At 33.3% G+C, this 12748-nt stretch overlaps 3 protein-coding genes across 3 annotated transcripts in view; 1 reads left to right on the top strand and 2 right to left on the bottom strand.

Moving 5' to 3' along the window:
• The window catches only part of GstE12 (Glutathione S transferase E12), a 213940-nt gene that overhangs the window by 70876 nt on the left and 130316 nt on the right, over nucleotides 1-12748 (bottom strand). The window lies entirely within an intron of this gene.
• Nucleotides 1-12748, top strand: part of tor (torso) — a 50199-nt gene that overhangs the window by 5362 nt on the left and 32089 nt on the right. The window contains exons 2-4 of the mRNA XM_065513820.1: nucleotides 3923-4255; nucleotides 4628-4865; nucleotides 5709-5788. Of these exons, the coding sequence (XP_065369892.1) occupies nucleotides 3923-4255; nucleotides 4628-4865; nucleotides 5709-5788 (651 nt within the window). The remainder of the gene's footprint in view (nucleotides 1-3922; nucleotides 4256-4627; nucleotides 4866-5708; nucleotides 5789-12748) is intronic.
• Nucleotides 8031-9176, bottom strand: LOC135962086 (uncharacterized). The gene is made up of 2 exons (XM_065513821.1): nucleotides 9100-9176; nucleotides 8031-9039 (listed from the first exon to the last, which is right to left on the bottom strand). Exons 1-2 carry the CDS (start codon nucleotides 9112-9114, stop codon nucleotides 8122-8124), a joined length of 933 nt encoding a protein of 310 aa, XP_065369893.1. The 5' UTR covers nucleotides 9115-9176; the 3' UTR covers nucleotides 8031-8121.

Genomic DNA, 12748 nt, shown 5'->3' with positions numbered 1-12748 from the left:
TTATTTAGGCGATTGGGCCACTATTTAAGGATCTACAGCCGATTTTAGGTTTTTCACTTGAAAATCGATTTTTGGTGGAAAATAGAGGTGATCACAGATTATCATTATTTAGGCGATTGGGCCACTACAGCCGATTTTAGGTTTTTCATATAAAAATCGATTTTTGGTGGAAAATAGAGGTGATCACAGATTATCATTATTTAGGCGATTGGGCCACTATTTAAGGATCTACAGCCGATTTTAGGTTTTTCACTTGAAAATCGATTTTTGGTGGAAAATAGAGGTGATCACAGATTATCATTATTTAGGCGATTGGGCCACTATTTAAGGATCTACAGCCGATTTTAGGTTTTTCACTTGAAAATCGATTTTTGGTGGAAAATAGAGATGATCACAGATTATCATTATTTAGACGATTGGGCCACTATTTAAGGATCTACAGCCGATTTTAGGTTTTTCACTTGAAAATCGATTTTTGGTGAAAAATAGAGGTGATCACAGATTATCATTATTTAGGCGATTGGGCCACTATTTAAGGATCTACAGCCGATTTTAGGTTTTTCACTTGAAAATCGATTTTTGGTGAAAAATAGAGGTGATCACAGATTATCATTATTTAGGCGATTGGGCCACTATTTAAGGATCTACAGCCGATTTTAGGTTTTTCACTTGAAAATCGATTTTTGGTGGAAAATAGAGGTGATCACAGATTATCATTATTTTGTCGATTGGGCCACTATTTAAGGATCTACAGCCGATTTTAGGTTTTTCATATAAAAATCGATTTTTGGTGGAAAATAGAGGTGATCACAGATTATCATTATTTAGACGATTGGGCCACTATTTAAGGAACTACAGCCGATTTTAGGTTTTTCATATAAAAATCGATTTTTGGTGGAAAATAGAGGTGATCACAGATTATCATTATTTAGGCGATTGGGCCACTATTTAAGGATCTACAGCCGATTTTAGGTTTTTCACTTGAAAATCGATTTTTGGTGAAAAATAGAGGTGATCACAGATTATCATTATTTAGGCGATTGGGCCACTATTTAAGGATCTACAGCCGATTTTAGGTTTTTCACTTGAAAATCGATTTTTGGTGAAAAATAGAGGTGATCACAGATTATCATTATTTAGGCGATTGGGCCACTATTTAAGGATCTACAGCCGATTTTAGGTTTTTCACTTGAAAATCGATTTTTGGTGGAAAATAGAGGTGATCACAGATTATCATTATTTTGTCGATTGGGCCACTATTTAAGGATCTACAGCCGATTTTAGGTTTTTCATATAAAAATCGATTTTTGGTGGAAAATAGAGGTGATCACAGATTATCATTATTTAGACGATTGGGCCACTATTTAAGGAACTACAGCGATTTTAGGTTTTTCATATAAAAATCGATTTTTGGTGGAAAATAGAGGTGATCACAGATTATCATTATTTAGGCGATTGGGCCACTATTTAAGGATCTACAGCCGATTTTAGGTTTTTCACTTGAAAATCGATTTTTGGTGGAAAATAGAGGTGATCACAGATTATCATTATTTAGGCGATTGGGCCACTATTTAAGGATCTACAGCCGATTTTAGGTTTTTCACTTGAAAATCGATTTTTGGTGGAAAATAGAGATGATCACAGATTATCATTATTTAGACGATTGGGCCACTATTTAAGGATCTACAGCCGATTTTAGGTTTTTCACTTGAAAATCGATTTTTGGTGAAAAATAGAGGTGATCACAGATTATCATTATTTAGGCGATTGGGCCACTATTTAAGGATCTACAGCCGATTTTAGGTTTTTCACTTGAAAATCGATTTTTGGTGATAAATAGAGGTGATCACAGATTATCATTATTTAGGCGATTGGGCCACTATTTAAGGATCTACAGCCGATTTTAGGTTTTTCACTTGAAAATCGATTTTTGGTGGAAAATAGAGGTGATCACAGATTATCATTATTTAGGCGATTGGGCCACTACAGCCGATTTTAGGTTTTTCATATAAAAATCGATTTTTGGTGGAAAATAGAGGTGATCACAGATTATCATTATTTAGGCGATTGGGCCACTATTTAAGGATCTACAGCCGATTTTAGGTTTTTCACTTGAAAATCGATTTTTGGTGATAAATAGAGGTGATCACAGATTATCATTATTTAGGCGATTGGGCCACTATTTAAGGATCTACAGCCGATTTTAGGTTTTTCACTTGAAAATCGATTTTTGGTGAAAAATAGAGGTGATCACAGATTATCATTATTTAGGCGATTGGGCCACTATTTAAGGATCTACAGCCGATTTTAGGTTTTTCACTTGAAAATCGATTTTTGGTGGAAAATAGAGGTGATCACAGATTATCATTATTTTGTCGATTGGGCCACTATTTAAGGATCTACAGCCGATTTTAGGTTTTTCATATAAAAATCGATTTTTGGTGGAAAATAGAGGTGATCACAGATTATCATTATTTAGACGATTGGGCCACTATTTAAGGAACTACAGCGATTTTAGGTTTTTCATATAAAAATCGATTTTTGGTGGAAAATAGAGGTGATCACAGATTATCATTATTTAGGCGATTGGGCCACTATTTAAGGATCTACAGCCGATTTTAGGTTTTTCACTTGAAAATCGATTTTTGGTGGAAAATAGAGGTGATCACAGATTATCATTATTTAGGCGATTGGGCCACTATTTAAGGATCTACAGCCGATTTTAGGTTTTTCACTTGAAAATCGATTTTTGGTGGAAAATAGAGATGATCACAGATTATCATTATTTAGACGATTGGGCCACTATTTAAGGATCTACAGCTGATTTTAGGTTTTTCACTTGAAAATCGATTTTTGGTGAGAAATAGAAGTGATCACAGATTATCATTATTTAGACGATTGGGCCACTATTTAAGGATCTACAGCCAATTTTAGGTGTTTCATATAAAAATCGATTTTTGGTGGAAAATAGAGGTGATCACAGATTATCATTATTTAGGCGATTATGGAAAATAGAGGTGATCACAGATTAAGAGGTTTATGGCCGTGTCCAATCGTCGAATGCTTAGCTAATTCAACAACTTTTGTGGTAACACAGTGCTACTGAGAGAAGAATAGCTCTTATTCAACTCACACACCTTAGTGTACAATTGTGAAGCGATCGTAGCAAAAAATTGTAATGCTACAGTATTTTCAAGGTTTTATTGTGAATTGGTGTCAGTAAATTCACACACCTCTGTGATAATACTGTTTCAAACACTGGGTTATGAAATTATTTTCTTGTGAAATTTTGTTTGTTAACAAAATGTTACAATAACAAAAATAAAAAAATTTAAATGTATCACCTTATTTCTCGTTTCTCCAAAATCAATATTCCACCGATCAAATATCCAATAATTTGGCTCGTTTGGACCAAATGTTAAGCCAGTTTCTTCGTATTGTTGATGGCAACATCATCCTCCAACAGGACAGGGATGGGCAATTCAATGTCTTCTATTCAGACATGAACAAATGGAATTTATTGTAGAATTAGTTCAAATCAAATATATTTAATTTTTTGTTTTTAATCATTTAGAAAATGTCTAAAGCCTATTTGTAACAGATTTGAATTAAAGGCAAATTATATTATTCAATAAATTGTATTAAACTATTTTGTAAGAGATTGAAATTTAAGGAAAACTTTAATATTTTGATATTGAATTAATTCAAAGTACTAAAGAATTAAGCCTATGGATTATTTCGCAATGAATTCTTAAATGGAACAGGGAAGAGAGGAATTAGCTTTATAAGCAACGAATTAAAGAAATCTATTCAATACCTTTAAAGTACTAAGAAAAAAGCCTATAAAGAGATAAAATTTAATTTAATTATGAAAATTAAATAAGAATAATAAATAATATAATTTTTTAAAATTTTTTTTCAGTCTCTAAAAATTTGTCTCGACAACTGTACATCAACAAATGCCACCAATCATTCGGAACGAAGCAAACTTCCATTTCCTAAACAAATTCATGAAAACTATAGTTTAAATTTGGTTTGCCGTGACGACAGCAGTTTAAATTTCAACATTAACCTGTATACTTCTAACAAAGGTCTCAAATTAGATGGAAATCAATCAACAGACATTGAGGCAACAACATCTTCCTATATAGATGCTGCTGGCAATTTGAATGAGCCAAAGAGCAAAGGATTTGAAACATTGTTTGTAATTAAAATGCACTTGTGGAATAATTCGGATGAAATTGTCTCCTATTTGGTAAGTTTAATGACAACGTCATAATAGTGTAGTAGTCAAGTACAAATTTGTTTCACTCATACTTAACAAATGAAAAGTTAAGGCCCCACCATAATTCGCTTAAACAAACTTAAGCCCCATTTGCTCAATATCGTGACGATATACTAACAGTTCTCATACAAAAATTTTATATAAATTATTAAAAACGGTAGCCAGATATTGAGAGAATGAGGCTAAGTTTGTTTGAATATTTAAATATTTAAAAAACTAATTAAATCGAAGGAGGTAGAAAACCAAACTGGGACGAACGCCTATGGATACCCCATAAATAAAACCGGTTTTTTTTAAGTGCTCAATATTTGTTTTTTACTTTAACATTTCTTGAAATTTCAGTCGGATGAGAATTTCTTTACCCTTGATAAACTTATGGCCAATACCACCTACAATATCTCAGTGTTGGCGGTGCATTCCCATAATAAATATAGCGTCATTGCACAGCAGCAGCAATTTAAGACGTTGGTTCGCAGCTACACACCCGGCAATGTGACTGAGATAAAAATAACACATTTCACTGAGGATAAAATGAACAAGATGCATTTAACAGCGTCTATGACATGGAAACCGGCTGCAGGTAAATTATGCTTTACAAACATATTTGAAGTTAACAAAATTCTTATTTATTTTTTTTACCTTTATGAAAAAATGTGTATATTTTCTTGTTTAGCTTTAAGCGTACTAAACCATTTCCAATCCAAATTTCAGAAATTTACAATTATATTTCAGAAATATAATTGAAAATTTCTGAAATACAATTAGAAAATTCTTAAATACATTTGGAAAATTCTGAAATACAATTGAAAATTTCTGAAATACAAATGGAAGTTTCTGAAATACAATTAGAAATTTCTAAAATATAATTGGAATATTTTGAAATTCACCTACACCATTTCCAATTGTATTTCAGAAGTTTCTAATTGTATTTCAGAAATTTCCAATTGAATTTCAGAAATTTCTTATTATATTTCAGAAATTTTCAATTATATTTCAGAATATTCCAATTATATTTCAGAAGTTTCCATTTGTATTTCAGAAATTTACATTTGTATTTCAGAATTCTTAATTTATACGTAAAAAGTTTCTAATTGTATATCAGAATTTTCCAATTGTTTTTCAGAAATTTCTATTTGTATTTCAGAAATTTTCATAGAATTTTCTGAAATACAATTAGAAATTTCTGAAATACATTTCGATAATTCTGAAATACAATTGGAAATTTCTGAATATTCTGAAATACAATTAGAAATTTCTGAAATATAAATGGAAAATTCGAAATATATTTGGAAATTTCTGAAATTCAATTAGAAAATTCTGAAATACAATTAGAAACTTCTGAAATACAATTGGAAATGGTGTAGTATTGTGAATGTATAGTTTTCTGTGTTGTTTTATGAATGAAAAATTTCCTTGATTACAGATATGACGTGTCATTACGATATTATATGTTTTTCCCCGGAAAGTGAGGATTATGATTTGCATCCTTTGGAAATTCGCAATGTAAGTCACCAAATACATACTATTTTACACACATATTTCACATACATTCAGTTAGTTTAATACAATTTGTCACAGCTTTATATATCGTTAGCTTAGTGTGTAAATGTGCTAAGTACAATTTTTATGAAAATTGAGATTTTAATACAAAACGCTAAAATAAGTAAAAATACACTGCGTAAACAAAGTACACAATTATTTCGTTTTTTTCTCATTGTTATATTGTGGAATGCAAAAGTGCTAAGTCCATTTTATTTTGTCAAAATTTCAAAATCATTATCATTGGGTTTATTTTGACCCCAAGTGCCCTTAAAGGTTAATTTCCATTTTTGCACTGTTACATCCATTGTTGAAAGGTATATTTTTCACAAGTTTCATTAGAATCAGCCCAAAAATATATAACATTTCGCTATCTTTTATTTAGAAATTCCAAATATTGCAAAATTTTACTATTGACCTTCACGATTTAAGGGTTAACGTTTTCCGATTTTAGTGAAAATTGCAGAGTATATTTAAAATTATCTGACCTATACGATTCAGTATAGGTTTTACTTAAATTTAAGGAAATTGGTCTCAAATTTCCAAATTATGGGCAAAAAAATTAGTTTTTTCCGAAAATCGAAAATTTAAATCGCAGGTACGGAAAAACTGTAGGAGGTATTGTAATTTTGTCATATTTTCATTTCCTATTATAATCTCAATAAATACCAATGTAATGATCAAAGAATTCTGAAATTTTTTTTAACAAAATTTTTAAAAATTTGAAAATGGAGATCTGAAACTGCCGTTAAAAAGGTTAACGGTATCATACAAAGACAAAAACTCATACACAAGCAAATACGGATATATTTTAAGTAAAAATTCGATTTTATTTTAATATTTCACAAAATATGTAAATTTTTTCCCAACATTTCTTGTCCAAGGGGCCTGAGACTCTTAATGGACTCGATCATTTTTAGTAACTTTAACATTTTTAAACCAATTTTTGTCTTTAATATCTCATTAGAAGGACAATTACGTAAACATTTAGATTATTTTGCATTCAATTGCAAAAGTAATTATTTAGTAGCAAAATTTTTACAAAAACTGAAAAATTTGAATTTTAGCGATGGGTCACTTTGTCCCAAAGGAGATATATGGGTTAATCTCCAATCGATTTATTTTACTGTACTTTTCATAAATAAATCTACATATTTCTGTAATGCAGAATGTTAATGAGTTTCATAAATTTATTTCAAGGTCTGACGTTTGACCTTGATGCGCGTCAAGAAATCTTAGTCCGATTTGGCTCAAATTTTCAGCACTTAACTTGTAGACCTAAAAATATTGTTTTTGAGCACAAAAATACTTGATTTAATTATGTAATAATTGAAACCAGTTTAATATGTGATAAATATTTGAATTGAAACTGTTTAGGAAATTGGATTTCGAGAAAATTTAGTTTTTGGTCACAAATTTGGTAAAATTATTTCTTAAGAAATCATTTCGTAGCCTATTTTCTAATATTTTTGTTCAGATTGTTTCTTTAATAATGGAGACCATGCTCTGTAAAACACGCCACAATTTATATTCTAAAGATTTAGATATGGACTAGGTTATTATTAGAAGGTCATTCAGCTGTACAAATAAAATAGAGCAAAGTATTTTTTAACCAGATTTGTATTGTTGTACTGGGGCTGGGTCCTACACAATGTGTTGTTTAGTGGGTTCACAACTTTCATCAAATTGTCGGATTGGTACACAATTGCTGATGTTTTTTCCTCATATGCGACTCCCCACCATACCATTACAGAAGCAGGGTACACTCTAGCATCCACTCTGTCATTTTCTTTGTTGAAAAATTACGAAAAATTGTATTGTAGGGCACCTTAATGGGCCAATTCATTGCAAAAACTAATAGTTTTTGCACACAAAAAAAAGCTTGGACATTCTTCTTTTAAAATGTTTCCTCAATCGTAAAGAATATGCCAACAAACCCGATTTTTGGCAAAAACTGGACTTGAGCGACGTCTAAAACACTTCCGAAAAATCTGAAAAATACTTTTAAATTATGTTTGAGCACCCATGAAAATAAGAAAAAAAAACTTTTTTGGGACACACTAATGTACATAAACATATGGATATCAAATAAAAGTTATGACAATTATCTTTCGAACGATGTATATAACCAACAAATTGTTTTCACCTACCTTTTTCATAAACCGTTTTTTCCACCTACAATTTTTTTAATCTTTATCTTGCAAAATTATGTTAAAGTATTATTTATTTTATTTCTAAATATTTACATAAAAAAGCACAAGAAATATCATCACAGTGTTTTAAATACAAGATTTTGATTAGTAGCCATGTTTTTTATAACCGCCATAACCACCGCCACCACCTCCACCGTAGCCGCCGCCACCACCACCGCCATAACCGCCGCCGCCACTTAAACCATGACCGCCACCGCCTCCACCACCATGACCGCCACCACCACCGAATCCACTGCCACCACCTCCGCCGCTACCACCACCAAATCCACTACCAGTGCCACCACCTGCGCCATTACCACCAAAACCACTGGAACCGCCACCTGATCCACCATGTCCTCCAGAACCTCCACCAGGACCAAAACCGCCACCACCACCTCCTAGACCAGAACCAGATCCAAGACCTCCACCGCCACCACTGCCTTTACCACCTCCTAATCCACCACCGGAACCGCCTCCTGGACCAAATCCACCACCTCCTCCGCCACTGCCAAGGCCATTGCCGCCTCCTCCTCCATGTCCACCACCACCGCCAAGACCATTGCCGCCACCACCTCCCTGTCCAGCGCCACCGCCAAGACCATTGCCGCCACCCTGTCCATCACCACTTCCATGAGAAAGTGAACTACCGCCATGACCACCGCCTGGACCTCCACCACCACCACCGCCTGGGCCTCCACCGCCACCACCACCGCCTGGACCAAAACCACCACCACCACCTCCTAGACCAGAACCAGAGCCGAAGCCTCCACCGCCACCACTGCCTTTACCGCCACCAAAACCTCCACCGCCAGCACCACCTTGACCTCCATCGGGACCAAATCCTGCACTTCCATGGCCACCACCGGGACCGCTGCCTCCTCCGCCACCTGGGCCAAAACCACCTCCTCCACCACCTCCGCCGCCACCTCCTCCTCCTCCACCACCACCATAAGTGGCTACTTTACTGCCATAGGGCAGACCATTCACCGAACAGTTTATAACTGCTAGGGCAACTAAAGTCACCTACAAACGAATGCAAAATAGTAATAATAAAAATTCTTTTACCAACGATCTTTTACATACCAAATATTTATTCATTGTACTGCAACTATTCCTGCTGTAGTTTAGTTATCTGTAACTCGACTTGTCTAATGTTTTCTAATTACTGTTAATCAATGTAAACAAACATTCAGCTTTTATAGCATCGAACAATTTGTTTACAGTGAGAGTATTTTTCATTTTGTTTTTTGTTTTTTTTTCTTTGTAGTGGTTTTTCCTTATGTCACAGGTTGTAGATGCCACACGCGTTAAACAGCTGAATCCGGCAGATTCTATCAACAAACAAAGCCACAAACAAATATACTAGTTACTGGGGTTGACATTCGTCTAAAAGTTATTCGAATAATCGAAGAAAAAATATATTTTTTAATAGAATGAATTTTAATACAAAATTATTCGAGCAATAATTGTCGAATAATGGAATACTTGAATAAATTTATTGAATGTATGACTTAAAAATGTGGGATTTTTTCTAATGTTTAGCTTTTATTTTGAAACATTTGAACAATATAAATTAATTCAAAGTATTGTCCATTGTTAGCTACGACCATTTCCCATCTTTCTGGCAATATATGGGTTTCGAGACAAAGGAACTGCTCATCTTTTGAGACTGAGAACGAATCAAGCCAATTTCGGATACTCTGTTCTGAAGTGCAAGCGTATACCAGAGAGAGCGTTCTTCATCGATCGAAACAAATGTTAGTCGGACGGTGCAATGTCTGGACTATAAAACGGGTGAGGCAATACTTCCTAACCACTTCATTCTAAATATATTTTAACAGTTATTGCAACATGTGGCCGAGTGTTGTCATGATGGAATATTACGATTTCATGTCTGGCCGCATATTCTGGGCGTTTTTCGGCTTCAGTTGTGTTCGGTCTGGTTCTCTGTGGTAGTCTGGCCTGATTTCAGCAGCTCGTAATAGATAGGATCCTGTCGGTCCCACCAAATACAGAGCATTACCTAAGCGCCATGGATATTTCGCTTTGGTATTGGTTCGGCTGGTTCGCTGGGCTTTACATACGATCTCTTACGCTTCGGGTTATCTTAATGGATCTATTTTTCATCGCAAATAATGATTCGTTGCTAAAATTATTTTCTTTTATAGCGTTCAAGCAGCATTTCAAATATACGAAATCGTCTTTCAAGGTCTCTCACCTTACATTCGTATGGTATCCAATTTCCCAGCTTTTTGTTGAATTATTGGCTAATTATTGGCTGGCCTGGGCGATCTTTGTCTTCCGTGTCAAAATCGATTCAAATTAAAACTCGAATAATTGACAACCCAAGTATTCATATTTGTATACATATGAAATCCGTATGTACATGTGTAAGTACTTAGATTGAGGGACAAACAATATTAATGGAATCTTTATTACCTAAGTCAAAGGGTGTTTAATCGAAAATGTTATTTATTTATGTATATTCTCAACATTATGGGATTATCTTATCTACAAACAATGTTACCTTCAAGGCGAATATATACAACGGAGAAGAAGCAATGGCGAATTCCGACAAATTCTAGCAATTTCAGTAATTTTTTAAATTTGGAGTTTGACAACCACACACGATTCTCTCTCTTTTGAGAATGTCAAACCAATGAATTCTCCAGTTACACCAGTGTTCATGAATTTGTAGCATTGTAATTCCCTAAAGGATTATATTACGGTCTTTAAATCAAGACTTTTACGTGTCCGTGCATGAATCGGTGCCGAACCAACCTGCTGCACGAATTAACAAATCCATTCTCCTAATATCCTGCCTCGATAGATCCGTTAATACAGTTAAGAATGGATTACTTAATAGTAAATATTCTACGGGATGTTACATTTTGACAACTTCACACCCATCCTTGACGGACTTTTATTTCTGTACTGACCACGAGCGGTTGTGGTTTTCTTGTTACAGTTTACCATTTTTAAAATGTTGCCCTCAGGCAGTAGAAACAATAACCATATATACATTAACAGCTGACATACGAACGATCGGTAATGTTTTGCATCAGTAATTTTCAATTTTCAAAGTTAAATGGTTTTTAGTTTCAAAAATACTTATTTAAATTGATAATAAATAGTAGTTTTATAATAAATACCCTTTAAATTCTACCTACACATTTCTATATAAATACATATATTCAATCATATTATAATACATATACTATAGCTTTTTTTTAACATTTTAATGTTAATCTTTACAATTTTGTATCAATTGTATCAATATGAATACAAAACTATTCTGTGCAGTTTGTTCAATCTTTATTTTGTTTTGCTTTTAATTACGCTTTGCGATTTTCTTGGAATCTAAAAAAAAATATAATTAATACAAGGTGAAGGTTTACAAAATTAATTACATTCTATTGAATTTAGCTGTATGACGGGTCTAGCGATAAGAACGGTTTACAATTAAGCCTTTAGGATTTTAACTTTAATTGCTTTTTACCAGCATAAATAATGGAATACACTTAAGATAGGAATGAAATTCTCACCAAATATTCTATGTTAATCAGAAATGTTCGGCACCGAAAACGAAATTTCATACATTTGCACCGAAAAAAAGTTCGTTCCAGAAATCGGCAACGAAAATTGGGAACGAAACGGCACCTGTAACGAAAAACCTGTAAAGCTACGTTTCCGCATACACCGTAATCGGCACCGAAAACGAAATTCCATACATTTGCACCGAAAAAAAGTTCGTTTCAGAAATCGGCAACGAAAATTGGGAACGAAACGGCACCGATCAGTAACGAAAAACCTGTCATTTGGGCCCGGAATGAAAACAACTTCAAGTAGGTTGTTTTCGGTGCTGTAGGAACGAAAGTATTTTAATTATTTTTTTATTTCAAATTTAAAGAAAATCAAAATGAATAAAAAAAAAAATTTCTTTATTGGAAGAGGAAAAAATAATAGATTTTGTTAAAAATTATGAAATCCTATTTAATGTGCGACATCCAAAATTAAAAAAATAATTTCGTTTCTGTTTTATGACGCAACGCACCCAACTGAAACGAAAATAATTCAGAAACGAGACGGTGACGAACACCAACGTTTTTCAGTTTTTGTTATCGGCGCCGATTACGGTGTATGCGGAAACCCAGCTTATCCTAAAAATGAGGCATTTTTTTAAATGTTTAGCTTTTATTTTGAAACATTTGTGCAATATAAATTTATTCAAAGTATTGGCCATTGTTATGCTATGTTCACACTTGGGCTTTTAAACGCGTTTAAGCAAAATTTTGATTAAGTTAATCAAAGCCGTTCACATTACATTTGAGATGATTAAGTTGACACTAAAATGATTAAGTTGACAAATAAAAAACAACAAACAAATTTATATTTCTTTAAGGCATTAAATATGGAAATAAATACTTTATTAAAGATACCAGCAGATTATTTTAAACTTTTTAATTATGAAATTGTGAACATTGATGAATTTATTTATCGGTACTACACTAAAAGGTGGCCGATGCTACATCATCATCAGTTTGAGTTATGTTCAGTTGATCCTACGTGATTAATGAAGTGATTAAGATTTAATCATGTCAATTTGAAGTGATTAACAAATCATTTAAATGTATGGATAATCATCTCGATTTTGAAGTGATTAGAGCTTAATCACGTTTGAGATGATTAACTCTGCAAATGTGAACATACTATTAGCAATGACCTTTTCCCA

This window comes from Calliphora vicina, chromosome 5, assembly GCF_958450345.1.
Source record: "Calliphora vicina chromosome 5, idCalVici1.1, whole genome shotgun sequence".
NCBI classification, from domain to species: domain Eukaryota; kingdom Metazoa; phylum Arthropoda; class Insecta; order Diptera; family Calliphoridae; genus Calliphora; species Calliphora vicina.
This window is presented reverse-complemented; position numbering and strand designations above follow the sequence as displayed.